Genomic DNA, 12,363 nt, shown 5'->3' with positions numbered 1-12,363 from the left:
TTCAGTTCCTTTTGAATTCTCAGTTTTCTGAATAACCCTGCCAATTGCTCCTTCTGCTGCTGGGGCACTGTAGTTTAAAAAAAAAATAAGGGCTGGTCACTCACTCTACAGACTGGATATGTAAGGAAGCTTTGATTTTCTACGGGTGGAAGAGATACGTAGCATATCAATTGTCCACTGACTTTTTCGTTTTGTTTCTTATATATATAATTTTTAGATATGTGCAATTCATTTTGTACTGAATTCGAATTTGGACAAATTTCTTACATATTCAGCAATTCGTAAGCATCTGTATTTCCAAATTTCTCACACACTGAAACAAACCAAAAACTAGCAAATTAAAAATGAATTGAAACTACATATTTTAGATCCATTTGTTTTTGTAAGGATACCATAATAGAGACTTATCTACTAAGCAATGGAAACTGAAAAATTGAGAAAAGGGCTTTTGTTTTTCTTAATTTTCAACTTTCAGCTTTTACGTAGACATTTTGATATCCATAGTAAGGATTTTGTTTCCTTAATTATCGCAATATCACTGAAGGATACAAGGGAGCTATATACCAAACAGTACAAAGGTCAAAATTAAGGAATAAAGTCCTTTTACTCATTTTGATCTTTCAGGCAGAATTTTAGTAGATAGCTCTGGAATTTAGCACCCTTATGTGGGATTACTAATTTTAAGGATACAAAATTAGGCAGCTGTCTGTTAAACAGTACTCTAATCTGGTATTCTTAAAAATAATTGGGAATAATGGCATCCACTCTTTTGGCTTGTCTACGTTATTTCCCTGAATGACCCTATTGCATGGACATTATTCAGACTATCCAAACTGTCACATCAATGGAGATAGTACTACCAGAAGAAATCTATTTTTTCTGACAGTGTGATCCGGTCAAACCAAATTTTTCCGCTCTGTTCATGTCTATTGTCTGAAGAGCTGCATTTATTTTTCAAAACCGCATTTACATGTATTTAAGGTCCATGGCCATTGTCCTGTTCCTTTACCTCTTACTTGGTCTTTAATGTCAAATCTAACTCCAGTTACACTGCTTCCTTTTACATTATTCCCGTCGAGTTGTCTGTCGTTTCTGCACATTTGCATGCCTATCATCAGGAGACTCAGAATCGAGGTAAACCAATAATGAAGGCACTATTTAAACTGACAGCTCAATAAATACTTTTTTTGTGGTAACCATGGTAATTTGTCAGTTCTGAGGACTTATGGCAGTCTGATTTTGACCTTATCAACTCTTTGCTTTTAATTTTGTCAAAATGTAGTCTTTATCATCTTGCATTTTTTTTTTTCCTAGTTAGATTCTATTTTTTGTGAGTTATGAAAGGCTTCCTAGTAATGGCTAGATCCTGGGTATAGCCCTTTATATTAACAAACAGATACGTAATCTGGATTGGTTTATGAGGTGACAAGAAGGGGATATAAACCTGCTGCAACCACCTGTGAACAGAAAACGTTCATTTTTTTTTAACATTAATGTTAAATATTTTTTCTTTTATAAAACAGATTGATTATTTCATTATCTTCCTCTCCTTTTCCCATGCCTGTGTTGCCATTTTGAGTGACCTTGAGTTGAAATCAGCCAGAATCTGACCAAAGATCACTCGTACCTGCATGGCTGATGTCCATTCACATTGTGATTAGATCACTTATTACTTCTAGTACACAGCCGGTGGTCTTCACTTCTCCTCTCCACTAAGTCCTCCGTTTCCACATCTGCTTAGAACCATCTCACATGGTATTATACTAAACGCGATGTCTTGGCTTTACAAACTAGATTTGATGTAGTTATTTAATGAAGAGATACAAGGTCAGTCTGAAACAGAAATGGAGCTGAGCTTATTTTGTATTTTCTTACCTCACGAGTTCCGGAATAGTATGGGACAGAGATATTAAACCAGATGGGGGCGTCATACGTAACTCTCTTCTCCGAATAATATTCCTTGGATCCTGTGCAAATTTTAAAAATAACCACATTGTTCATTGAGACACAATAGTGACACCTTGAACTGTTGGACTAATATGAAATGAATGCCACTATACATATATATATATATATATATATATATATATATATATATATATACTTTATTTAATTTGTTTAACCCTTTGTGTGCGTGCCAGAGGTTTTACCAGCACATTGCAAAATATGTTTGTTATACCCCTGATACTGAAGAGGTTAAACACATACTGCAAATGCTGTATTTTTTTTTATTATGTAGGAAACTCTGTATAATGAGTTGCACTAGTTCTACTTTAACACAATAAATTATGCTAAAATATGAAATTATTAAATTGTCAGGACAGGAAAATAAACTGAAAAATAGACTGGAGGATACAGCAAAAGGCAATAGTGAAACTGTATCTGGAAATAGTATGACAGCAAGATTCAACAGACACAAACAGTGCTGGGATACGTAGACAAATACACACATGTGAAAAAGGGTCATGGCCAAGTCTGAGGTCAATACTCACTCAGACTGAAATCTTAGAAAAGTGGATTTATTCATTTGGAGGGTGTGATTGAATTTAAAATGTAACATCTATTAAACTGTATTATAATTTAAAAAGATAGAGTTGTAATAAAATAAAAATTTGTGGGATTTATAATATGATAAGTCAGCCATCTATTTAGTTGCTGTACCCTAAACATCAATCATCTTACTTTTGACACCATGGACAGAATCATGAATCAAAAGAAATGGTTTTCTGTATGGTTTGTTTTGTTTGTTTTGTGATTCGTCCAAATGGCATTTCAGAGTTCAGGGATTCAGATGAGCCATCGGATGCCAAATCTGTTGATTTTTTTTCACAGATCAAGTGAGAAGTGACAAGAAGCAGAAAAAAAAGAGGAGCAGTAAACCAATAATATATATTTATAAATGATATATTTAATAATTCTATAATTCTTTTTCCCTCTCTTGGCTACTGTTTCCCAGTTGTAGTGAACCAAATGGTATCAGTGTACTGGAAAATATGTACATAATATATATGTATATATATATAATTTGCAGTACAATAATTGGCCAAGTTTCACATCCTTATGGTTTGTCTGAATGTTTAAAAAAAAAAAAAATTATGGATGAAACTTACACAAACTGAAAACCCAAACTGAAAACCCACATGAACAAATCCTGAACTGTATGAATTTACCCCCCCAGATTAATTAATTCCTCCACTCCTATAATCAGCTTCCATTCTGTTCCCTCTTCCACTCTTCATTCCATTCCCCCAGTCAGTCTCTGAGAAATAGGTCTCTAAACATATTTTATCATTTGCCCCACCATCTGTCCTTTTGATCCCCAACCCTCTTACTTTATCCAGTCTCTGTCCTCTACTCTGGTCCTCTCCTAAATGCATATTGTCAGCCTCTTTCTCTTTCTAATGGCATTTCCCCCTCATTCCTTAATAATACAATGGTTTATTGCACAAAAATCCATCTCTTGACCCTACTTCTAATTTTAACTACTGTCCCCCATAATATTACTCCTCTTCACTTTTTGAACAGCTTGTGTTTACCTGTCTAACTTACTTTGTCAATACTATCTTGACCCTCTTCAATCAAACTGGCTTCTACTGGACAGAATCATACTGGACTCCACTCCTGGGAAACTGTCCTTACCACATTGACTGATGGTTTTTTCCTGTTTTATTCTCCATTTACACTGCCTCTTTTGGTCACCTTATACATTCTTTTGGTTTTCAATACCATCTTTATGATGACCATGCTCATATTTTTATCTACTCTCTCCTACCCTCATGGAATGTGTCACAAACTGCCTTTCTTTCACTTCTAACTGGATGTCTAATTGAATGTCTTTCTATCATCTTCCTGGGTGAATATATTCATGACTCGATAGTGCTGCAATAAATCATTAGGACTCCAGCCCACCTCTCTGTTGAGATTAAAGCTATAGAGGTTCTGGTGACTATAGCATAATTTTAATAGTGTAATTATAGTATGTAGTAAAATATTTATCAAATAGAAGAAAAGTAATTATTTAAAGTGCCTCTTTGTCTGTGCGTCCCATCTTTTTGCAAACAAAAAAATAAAAATAAATAAATAAAATATCTACTCTGTCTATGGACAAGGAAATACTCTTTAAACAGGCACCTACATATACAGACTACATATACAAAAAGTACATAGATATCAAATGGCATCATATGTGTCAGGGCTCCGCGGGCGGCTGTGAGGGGAGGCTGCAATCCACTTGCAGCACTCACCCTCAGTCCTTCACCGCCCGCGGTCTCCCCTTCCCCTACTTATCGGCGAGCGGCGTCCTCACAGCTTCATACGCCGCTCGCATCCTCCTCCTCGTCTCCCAGCGGCAGCATGTATAACGCTGGGAGCCCGCACATTTATGCGAACGCCGGGGTCAGTCATGTTATCCGGCATTAAACCCACAGTACTATAATCACAGTGGGAGGTATAAATATCTCCTGCGTGGGATTATTAATTCTGATTGGAAGTTATCCAATCAGAATTAAGCACATGATTTATATACTTGCCTTTCCTGTCTCTCAGTGCCCTTTTGGGATCTTGTGATACCTGTATTGCAGTTTGCTCGTGTTTCTCTCTGGTTACCGATTCTTTGACTTGTTATTCCGATTTTCCTGTTGTAATGAACCGTTTCAGCACACAAGGGGTTAAAATCCGTTTATGCGATATTCCCCTTTTTGAGACACAGGCACAGCTACTGCAGAACCCCAAACAGGATACAAAGTAGCACTCCAAACTCCCGAACTGGAACCTCACGAGTAGCTGCTAGCAGCTGAACAGGAAAAGCACCCAAGCGGCTTACACTCCTGGCAATCAGTCTCTAACAGCATACAGTAAATCACCCCAAATACAAATTGGTCCATTGGTTCAAAAGATAGATTGTAGTCCTTTGTGACTAAATGAAGCATGGCTTTTCTGCCCAAAACCAGTTCCACAGAGTATTCTATCCTGGAGATAATTGAGAAGTAATCCAATTATCTCCCAGGACAGAGGCAAAACTCCATTAACCACATGGCAAACAAAGGACAATAAAAGACATAAGAATACATACTGTTACATTTAACACATAGAACATACACATTCTACCTATCCCCAGATAGCTGAGATCTGAGCGCACATTATTACCGGATGGTGCTCAGATCACATACATACAGTTCAATCGCCATGGAGCCAAAGTCTTTCATACAGTCTTTCAGTATACGGCTGGGCTTCATGGCATAGCTATCTGGGTAGCATGGCTTTACCAGTCTGCAGAAAGGCACGAATAAACCTTTCTGCAGGTAAAATAAAAATTTAAAATGCAGGACCATAGTCTAAAGGGAGCAGGCGAGCAACCAGGCTTTTCCAATGCAATCTGGCGATATTGCTCTTGTCACACCTGTATTCTCCATTCCTTTGACCTTGGCTTGTTTCTCATTCTCCTGTTTTCTGGCTCCCTTTACTTGGCTTGTTTCCTGACTATTCTTAGTGTGCTTAACCCGGCCATTCTAAGGACCGGTATTGCACCCTTTACTTTCTGTGACCTGTTAGCGTGTTAGGTTCCCGAATCGTGACAATATGTAAGATGTTTTTTTTAAGAACATGATGTCCACAGAGAGAGAAACACAAGTCTCACCACAAATTCGATGATCACATTTTTGCCGACAGCCTGAAGCTTGTTGGTCATGGTGAAAATCCGATAAAGAACTAAAAATATAAGAGAAACAATCTGTTTTGTAAGTCTGCTGTGACATCAATAAAGTCTTGTATATTGTTATATCAACACTTCTAAACAGGAATGATACAGTTATCTTTGATGTCCAAATATGTCCTGTAGAGTTAATATTACTATTTCTAAATGGATGGTACTTAATTATTGACCTTGGAAAAAAATGAAAGACATAGGGCTTGTTTCCAATGTTGTCTCCAAGATTCCAGCCAGCTGCTACTTGCTAAAGTGGCATCTGTTTCCCAGTTGCCAAATTTCGCCATTGACAGGTAATTACCCGCTAAGACTAATCACAGTGCGAACTGTGCGTGTTCAGATCAAGCTTTTATTTTCACTGTCCAGTAGTTGTTGTTATGGTGGAGCAGATAATATATGAATGACAGCTGATATTAGTACCAGTAAAGTGGTAGATATTAGTTCCAAGGTTGGAAATGAGTTGGTATTTTTTTGGCTGCTAAGAGCTAACAGCTGTTGTTAGTAGGAGCCGTAGCAGCTGCTTATAAGTGCTATTTAGTGACAGCATTGGAAAGGAACCTTTAGTATCACAAGTACTGTTGATACCGTATTTGAAGCACTTATGCTGACCTATAATAAATCACAGCTACTCATAACTAGAAGAAAGCTCCAGGCACTCCAGATTACAAAAAGGCAAATTTATTGAACCCACATCCTTCACAACGTTTTGACCTACACGGTCTTTGTACAGCTTGACAAAGACCGTGTAGGTCGAAACGTTGTGAGTGGCAGTGGGTTCAATAAATTTGCCTTTTTTGTATCCTGGAGTGCCTGGAGCTTTCTTCTATTTTTCTTCATCAAATATTTGGTCCCTGGTACTGTGACTAGCCTGGGTTGCACCTGGATACATACTACTTTGGGAATGAGTGCAGTTCCACATCCCTGCTAAGCTACTCATATAACTGACACATAATGACCACTCATAACTAACAACCAGCACATACACAATAGCAGTGTCAGAATACCCTAACCTTTGGTGTGCATGCACAGCTAATTTAGGTACATGCGTACTCACAGCATTAGAAAACCACCCCAATACTGCGCAATGATTTCACGTACATACATCCCAGGACGAACCCCCCACCAGCACATAGGCACATGCAAAGTTCCTGTACCACTGCTCGAGCTAAGCATGTTCACGGTGGCCCATGGGCCAACCGCAGGTAATATACTCAATTAACTTCTTTACAGTGCACAGGGCAAACCATTGACATTTAAGTGGGTAATCTACAGATGCATTTGATTCTGAAAATGTCATCTTCAATTAAGGAATAAGAATATCTGCAGGGTCAAAGTATGTGGACTTAGAAGCAACTGGTCTAATGCGATTTAATCATTTTTTGCTTCCACTCCCGTACCCATATTGGGCAGTATTCTAAATAAGTGATTTTGTGTCAAAATATGGATCCATGTGGTAATATGGCAGATTTGTTTGACTCTTGATAAGATTATTCAAGGGAACTAAAACAAACATATCATCACACGTACTTTAATCTGTATGACATTACATAGTTACATAGTTACATAGCCGAAAAGAGACTTGTGTCCATCAAGTTTAGCCTTCCTCACATTTGTTTTTGCTGTTGATCCAAAAGAAGGCAAAAAACCTAGTCTGAAGCGCTTCCAATTTTGCCACAAACTAGGAAAAATTCCTTCTTGACCCCAAAATAGCAGTCAGATGTCTCCTTGGATCAAGCAGCTAATACCCCACTAATTAGAAATTATATCCCTGTATGTTATGTGTTTGCAAGTATTTATCCAATTGCAGTTTAAACATCTGTATAGACTCTGACAAAACCACCTCTTCATGCAGAGAATTCCATATCCTTATTGCTCTTACTGTAAAAAAACCTTTTCTTTGCCTTAGATGAAATCTCCTTTCTTCCAGCCTAAATGTGTGACCTTGTGTCCTATGTATAGCCCTGTTTATGAATAGATTTCCAGATAATGGTTTGTACTGGCCACGAACATATTTGTATTATGTTATCATATCCCCTCTTAGGTGCCATTTTTCCAAACTAAACAGATTTAAAATTTTTAACCTTTCTTCGTAACTGAAATGCTCCATTAGTTTAATATATGATGACGGGAGGCTTTTGTCGTCTGTTTTGCCATTATAATGTCTAAGGTTACCTGTAGATTTTGGAGTGTAGATGGGCTTATCCGTCTGTATGAAGATATATCCACTGTGAAATGAGACAAGTACCACCTTTTCCAGAGGACAATCTGGAGAAACGACTTTGACGCTGACAAATTGTTTATTTTTTGGGTCAATCTCAAAATCTTTTGCATGAATCTGATGTAAAAATATGTAAATAAGTTATTAAATATACAGATAATAATAGCGTTCACTGATTTTTAATACATTTCTTCCTCACCTTTATTTTGGTTGTTCCTATAAATCCATTTCCTCCATTCACCGAAATCCTGGACTGGCTAAGAGTCAATCTATTCTTGGGAAAATCCTGAATCAAAATATTACCATCAAAAGCTGTACCTTGTCCATCCACCACGATGGTCTCCTCATTCTCTAAACGTAGAACACTGGGTGTAATCAGGATGCATCTGTCATTGAAAGATACCATGGCTGTGATTATCATATCATACAGAGACAGATCAAAAGGAATAGCAAAAACATGGTTAAAAATAAGTATCAAGTACTCTAAAAACGATAACCACTACAGCTCTATATAGCGGTTATGATTCTACGAAAAGTAAAATGTTTTGGAGGGGTTTTAAAAATAAAAAAGGTGCGTACTCAGGAGCTGAACTGCTGACATCATTCTGTCAGATAGCAAATCATTGTCCTCCTATTATTTGTTCCCGTTTCCCTTAACACATCTTTAAAATAATATACAGATAATAAGAGGATTGTGATTGGCTATTGGGCAGAGTCAAGTCAGCAGATCAGTTCATACTAATCGCTCATTGGCTGACCTAAGTATATATTCAAAATACATGTAATTAGGATGTTGCTTCAGGAATAAAAGGGAGTGTGCCTAAAGATACAGGGTGATACTTGTTTATATGTTTTTAAAGCAAAACTAAAGAGATTTGAACAGAGAGATAAATGGAGCATATGTATGAGGCTAAACATGTCAAATGCATGTGAAGGAGACAGTTGCTTTACTCTGCAGGCTGAAAAAAAAGCAGATAAATATAATTTGTTTCCATATTTAACTGTTTTTTCTTTCTCATGCTTTCTACACCCACTCCAGGGGAATTCTGATATAACCAATCAATGTCTGATCCCTATGCTGGAATGCTGGAAAAGTGCTTTGAGCAGGCCTGACAGATAAACACATGTCCAGTTGTAAGATCTCTTCACCTTGAAACATCCTGGTTTGTGATCATGCTCTTGCACAATAATGCCATTTTATGTCATGAGTGGATTGCTCCGAAACTAATCAAGGTGTGTGGGGGTTGGGGAATGGAAGAATCTCCACTAGCTCAGAAATGTGACCAATAATGCAATCTGACCAAGTTTATAGTTGTGACATATCCTGCACCAGGACTGTGACTCAACCGGTGTAGGACTTCTAAATACATAATCCTGCAAAAGAGCTAATCATGTCTGGCCACCTCTTACTCTTCTCTAGCCCATTTAATGCTGAGTGTTCCCTCTCCCTGGCCGCAAAACGGTTCCACAAGGCCGGGACAGCCGCAATACTTCCAGCAGGATAGAGATTGAGATTGCATGAAAGTCAGCCTGGTCCAGCAATCACTAAATAAGAGCCAGGGGGACACCCCATTATCCAGGAAGAACAGACTATTTCGGTGATCAGCACATAGCCGCGAGCAGCCTGAAACGTGCTGGATCGAGATGTGACCTCAGCAAATTTTACAGCCTAACACCCAGTTAAACTTCAGTCAATGGTTTCTCAAGCTAGACACATCCTATTCAGAGATGTATGATTTATATATTAGGTTATGTTCAAGTTGTGTTTTTACATTGTTTTATTATTCAGCCACCCTGGAGCCTGGGGACTAAAGAAATAAACGACCAGTAATTAGTTTATCTCCCAGACTCAGAGATTCCAGGGTGGTAATCCATTGTTGTTGTGTGTGTCCCTGCTAATGTTGTTCCTATATAGACTTCAGTTTGTCACAATAAAGCCAGTTCTTGCCCCAAGCACTATGTGTCGTCTAGTGTTTGTGGGGAGCTATACACATTGAAGTGTGACTTTCCCCTGAAAGGAGAAGAAGAAATTGACAGTTTCACTCAGCCTGAGTACTGGGTTCCGTAACAATAGTGAATTTATGAACATTTATTACATATTTTCAAAGCATTGAAAAGAACATTGACATTAAACTAAAAAGAAGGCAAATCAAACACATACAATAACATTTGAGAAACTAAAAAGGTTAATAAAATAAAATAAATCATATATCAAAAATGTACTGCATAAACCCCAAATCTCTAAAACACATATTTGAAAAATCTAATTTTCCAAGATTGCCTTCATATTCCACCATCTAAATCTATACCAAGAATATCTTGTGGTTTATTCTCGGTTATAATCTAGTAATCTGTTTATTTATCATACTCACGGTGGCTGAGCGTAGGTACAAGCGAACAGGAATAATAACGCAATAGGACATGGACATCTAAGCCCCATGGTGCAGACAGGATTGTGTGTGCCTTTGACAGAGGGTTGGCTTTATATGATGCTCAATGTCTGACAACACAGGCAAACAATCCTATTAAATAAATATTAACTGGACATATGTAAACAAGCAGTATCCAAGGGCACATACAAAATTCCATGTCAGTTCCAGAATATGTTAAAACATATTATCTAATTATATAATATAGTAGTGATATAATATAATATAATATATAATATAAGAGTGATATAATATAATATAATATATAATATAGTAGTGATATAATATAATATAATATATAATATAGTAGTGATATAATATAATCTAATATATAATAGTGATATAATATAATATAATATATAATATAGTAGTGATATAATATAATATAATATATAATATAGTAGTGATATAATATAATCTAATATATAATAGTGATATAATATAATATAATATATAATATAGTAGTGATATAATATAATATAATATATAATATAGTAGTGATATAATATAATATAATATATAATAGTGATATAATATAATATAATATATAATATAATAGTAATAATAAAATAAGTTACTCACATTTAAAGTTCAAGCATAACCCAAAGGGTTTACAGATTCAGCAGTGATATTTACCTAAAACAAAGAGGGGTTCAACCTATCCTAATGCTTCTACGGACTTTATCTCTTCCAATCTCATTGTAAGTCCCTGATATCAGGACAATGAATACATGTGCCAGTCTGCTGCTCAGGAATGTAACTCCCACTAATCCTGGGAAGACCAGGACAAATACGTTCAGGTACTGAATTTAATGAACCCTAAAGCTGACACTTACACTAAACAAATTATGAAATATAAACTAGTGGATTCAATGTCAGAAATTATCCTTTCTTTGTGTTTATTTTTAATGTTGTTTTACCTTCCCACAGGTATCACCTGTCATGCTAATAAACAGATTTCCACGTCGGATTGTAATTCTTTCAGCCTAGCATTTGTTTGTGCAGTTGCTAAATCCTTTCCATGACTTTCTACAGTCAGATATTGGCAGGGATATTCAAAATAGTAAAAGTAAAAAATTTGCTAAAGTCATGTAGGTTTAAGTTTGAAACTAACTTTGAATTCACCTTGAAATCGAAATTGACTTGGCACAAGAAAGGATAAATACTAACTACTACTAATAGTAAGGGAGTAGTTTTTTATTTTTTTTTGTGAATTAAATTTTTATTCAGGTTTTCAACAATATACAGTCAAACAAGAATAAGAATAGGTGTCTCAAAGGTGCTTCGGTGAATCTCGCAGGTTTCAATAAATGGCTCATGAGAGTTGTCAGATACAGTACTAGAGAGCCTGGAGAATCTATATACCAATGCAGGGAAACACGCAGGATTCCATGTTAATACATGAAAGGTTATGTTTTCAATGGTACAGCGGTGATCCGCACAGTTCCAGCTCGACTGCGTGGCCCGCGACCTCGCTCGGCCCGGGAAGGGGTGAGGAGGGGAGGGGGGGGAGAGGGGGGCGGGTGAGGGAGGGGGGGGGTAGGTGTTACCGTCAGGGCCTAATCTATATCCTCAGTTGCTGTGTTTAGTGGCTCTATGTACTAGGTGTGTGGTATTGCGGTCAGTCCCTGTCTCACCCGCTCGCCTGTGCGGTCTTTGTCCCCGCTGTCTGTCTGGTCAGTCCTTGAGGAGTGTTTGGAAGTCAGGTTTCGCTGTGGTCAGTATCCAGTGTGTCCATGTCGTCATGTATGACTGTTCTCTCCCCTCTGCGTGTGAGATAAGCTCCTCCAGCGTCCTGAGCTCTTCCATGCGCCTGAACCAGGCAGATACAGGTGGCGGGGTTCGTTGTTTCCAGTACAGTGGAATTAGGCTTTTGGCAGTGTTTAGTATCTTGATCGGCAAGGATTTTTTATATGAAAATAAAAAATGTCAGCGCTATATATGGTAGCCTATACAGTGAGGCAACCTATAAAAATGTGCAAAAAAATCATCAAACAAAACTCTGTGAGTTT

The 12,363-nt window shown here is 37.3% G+C and overlaps 1 protein-coding gene across 1 annotated transcript in view; it reads right to left on the bottom strand.

The window, feature by feature from the left end:
* Nucleotides 1-10,391, bottom strand: part of LOC134603563 (complement C3-like) — a 127,182-nt gene extending 116,791 nt beyond the window's left edge. The window contains exons 1-5 of the mRNA XM_063449656.1: nt 10,295-10,391; nt 8,122-8,308; nt 7,877-8,039; nt 5,636-5,706; nt 1,876-1,967 (exon numbers count right to left, since the gene is read on the bottom strand). Coding sequence (XP_063305726.1) covers nt 1,876-1,967; nt 5,636-5,706; nt 7,877-8,039; nt 8,122-8,308; nt 10,295-10,362 — 581 coding nt within the window. The 5' untranslated portion in view covers nt 10,363-10,391. The remainder of the gene's footprint in view (nt 1-1,875; nt 1,968-5,635; nt 5,707-7,876; nt 8,040-8,121; nt 8,309-10,294) is intronic.
* Between the last annotated feature and the right edge of the window lie 1,972 nt (nt 10,392-12,363).

Source organism: Pelobates fuscus, chromosome 3 (genome assembly GCF_036172605.1).
Source record: "Pelobates fuscus isolate aPelFus1 chromosome 3, aPelFus1.pri, whole genome shotgun sequence".
NCBI classification, from domain to species: domain Eukaryota; kingdom Metazoa; phylum Chordata; class Amphibia; order Anura; family Pelobatidae; genus Pelobates; species Pelobates fuscus.
The sequence above is the reverse complement of the archived record's forward strand: the minus strand, read 5'-3'. Positions and strand labels throughout refer to the sequence as shown.